This window comes from Cyprinodon variegatus, unplaced genomic scaffold (genome assembly GCF_000732505.1).
Source record: "Cyprinodon variegatus isolate N-32 unplaced genomic scaffold, C_variegatus-1.0 Scaffold585, whole genome shotgun sequence".
Taxonomy (NCBI): domain Eukaryota; kingdom Metazoa; phylum Chordata; class Actinopteri; order Cyprinodontiformes; family Cyprinodontidae; genus Cyprinodon; species Cyprinodon variegatus.
This window is the reverse complement of record NW_015151038.1, coordinates 282824-285790: the sequence shown is the minus strand read 5'-3', so window position 1 is coordinate 285790 and position 2967 is coordinate 282824. Positions and strand designations below refer to the sequence as shown.

The 2967-nt window shown below is 41.4% G+C and overlaps 1 protein-coding gene across 1 annotated transcript in view; it reads right to left on the bottom strand.

Annotated features, from left to right (window-relative positions):
• The window catches only part of gys2 (glycogen synthase 2), a 37298-nt gene extending 35677 nt beyond the window's left edge, over positions 1-1621 (bottom strand). Inside the window, 1 exon segment of the mRNA XM_015392299.1 lies at positions 1491-1621. Within this exon segment, the coding sequence (XP_015247785.1) occupies positions 1491-1614 (124 nt within the window). The 5' untranslated portion in view covers positions 1615-1621.
• Positions 1622-2967: the final 1346 nt, after the last annotated feature.

The window sequence follows — 2967 nt, the reverse complement described above, 5'->3', positions numbered from 1 at the left end:
CCCTTTGGGACTATTAAGGTATGTCTGATCCTGATTCTGATTTGAAGGCTGCCCCCCCACAACCATTACCATTACCGTACTTCATTACAAGCTACCCCCCACCAAACAAACACAAACCCTTCTAGAACCGGTCTAACTCCTGTACATATGCACTTCCCAGTCTTTGGGACTTCTGGGTTTCTATATAAGGTCTGTTTTTTAGGAATTGATCCAACAAGTCTTGGATAATTTTTGTCTTTGGGCAGCCAGAAGATCAGGACATTATTTCTGCATCTTTTGGCTTTGGCAGCATGTTTTTCACCTCCATGTTGTATTCCTCCAGCTCTGCTACCTAATTTTTAAATGTAGACAGCTTGTTGCAAAGTTCCTACTACTGCTAATGATCCCAGCTCTCAGATTTCCATCCTGATCCATTCTCCACCTCACTTTCAGTTTCACTTACGACAAAGATCTTTTCTCTTGCAGACATTCTCAATATTTATTAAAGTTTTGGTATTTTTCTGGCTTTGAAAACCGGTCATCTCAAATTTCATAGAGTTTTATTTCCTTGCTCTGATTGAGAAGTTTATTTCTACCAGTTTATGCAAATTAGAGACTATGCTACTGACCTGTCCACCATATTGATAGAAATCAAAAGTTTCTTTTTTAGCTGGTATCTAAGTCATGACAAATTATTTTTTTTGGTCATTAGGTTTTGGACGTTGCTGGGTTCACCTTCTGGCAGCAAAATTGGCCTAAACATACAGCCAGAGCTTCAATGGAATAGTTCAGAAAAAAAGCAAATGAATGTGACAGAATGGTCTAGTCAAAGTCTAATCTAAAATCAAATTAAGGAACCATTGCAAGATTGGAAAATAGCTTCTCATGGACTCTCTCCATGATCGAGCCTGATGTATTTTTCAAAGTTGGGCTTAATTTCAGTTTTAATATGCACAAAGTTAAAAAATTCATACCCCAAAAGATTTAATTGTAGCAATGTCTGACACAGTTTCAGTAAATATAACTGTATCAAAGTTTGATACAGTTATATTTACTGAAGGTCAATATATGATATATATAAGAATATTGGATTAATTTTGAAAGCATGAAGTTAACACATAGAGTAGGGTTCTAACAATTATCTACAGAGGTTAACTCTACAGAGGGAGTAGAAACTGTGCGCTCTGGAGCAATATTTACTCTTTGAGGAGCAAAGATTAATTTTTATGCAAACAAAACTCAAAGTCAGTTACGGCAGAGTCAAATGGATGAGCCGTTACTGCTTTAACACCAGTTAACTCACTAATTTGGCAGAAAAGTCCTTCTTATTGAAAGAGCTTTTTTTTTGTCAAACTAACGCAGTCTCTAATCTCAAACCCTTTGCAGAATATTTGTGTAAGAAATATGAATAACTGGGAAGATGCACTAAGGTTTATTTTAAGGAAGCCTGTTTTTACAGTAAAAACTGTCTACATGTTAAAAAGCAATAATAGTTGACTATTGTGCCTGACCTTTGTTGGTGACCTCCCAAGCCACTTCGAATAGCAGCAGGTCCTCCACAGGCAGCTCATCTTCCTCCCAGGCTGGAAACAGTCCACTCAGGGACGTCATGGAAAGGGAACGTGACAATGGCATATTGTTGCTTGGGGTGAAATAGAAACCAAAGGGAAATAGTCGGTCGTCTGAAGCATTTAAAAAATGCCGTGTCGCAGGTGTAGGATCTGAGCCCACCAGGATCCGTCCTAAAATGAAGCAGTATAGAAGAGCAGCACAGAGCATGAGGGGAAAGGGCCTCCTACTAAGCCTGGCCTGATGCCAGCAGGAGGGGACGTCCAACCCAAATAATCAGACAAGCAAACATCAGGAACAGAACGTGATCCAGTGGTAGAGAAGGCAGGACGGCCTACAGGACATTAACAGATGAACCCATGATATAAACTGCAAATATTTCCTTCATAGGACATGATCTGTGGGATATTTATGACAGGGGATAATGGCTTAGATGGTACCATCTATACCCACTTATTTTTCAATCAGCATTGCATATACCCACTTCTAAATCCCCCATTATCTGCATTATTAAGCAGAACTTCAAAACCAAATTTCCCAATTTTTACCTGGACAGTGAAGCCATCACCTGCACGACTCTGCTTCTCATTGGCTAGTACTCACTGTTTTTTCTGATTACATTGGTGAACTTTAGGCATGACGACCAGTGAGCTAATCGGAGGCAGAGAGGGGTGGATCATGCTGAGGTTAATATTGCTTACATATAAAATATTTAGAAGTTTACTTATTTATTCGCCTTTATGATTAGCAAAGAATATGTACAGTGAGCTAGTCCGACAACGCTTTCATCTCCTATATACATCATTTTGCCCGCTCTGCCCCCCTATCCCTGCTGGATACGATGCTGTCAGTGAAGAGGAGTAATCAAAATTATTACTCTTACTGTAACTATAACGCAGTTACCATTGCAGACACCCCGTTACTGCGCATTACTCAGGTCGCACAATGAACTTTTTTTCATGATAGGACTCGTGCGCGCCTTGTCATGAGAGAGGGGAGGATGAGAATGGTTGATGTATAGTGAGATTCCGTCTGTCAGTTGGGTAGGTGGCTGTTTCTGCTGGTGGGTGTTATCGTACAGCACACAGAGAGAGAGTGAGGAGGACTCCAGCAGCAAAACAGCGTTTTCCAGATGGAAATACTGGTGTTACGTGGAGCAACGTTTCCCCATCACATACGGTTTCCTCTGCATCTCCGCACAGCGCAGGCGGCAAGATTCACCGCGCAAGCGACAGGAAACGCGCATGCTCGCTAAAGGCGCGCAACAGCCGCCCTGTTCTCACACCACAGGGGAACTATGGAGAGCGTGAACGATCAAATGATAGCCTATATGGAGAAAGAGAGAAATCTGGATGGATGGATGGATGGATGGATGGATGGATGGATGGATGGATGGATGGATGGATGGATGGATGGATG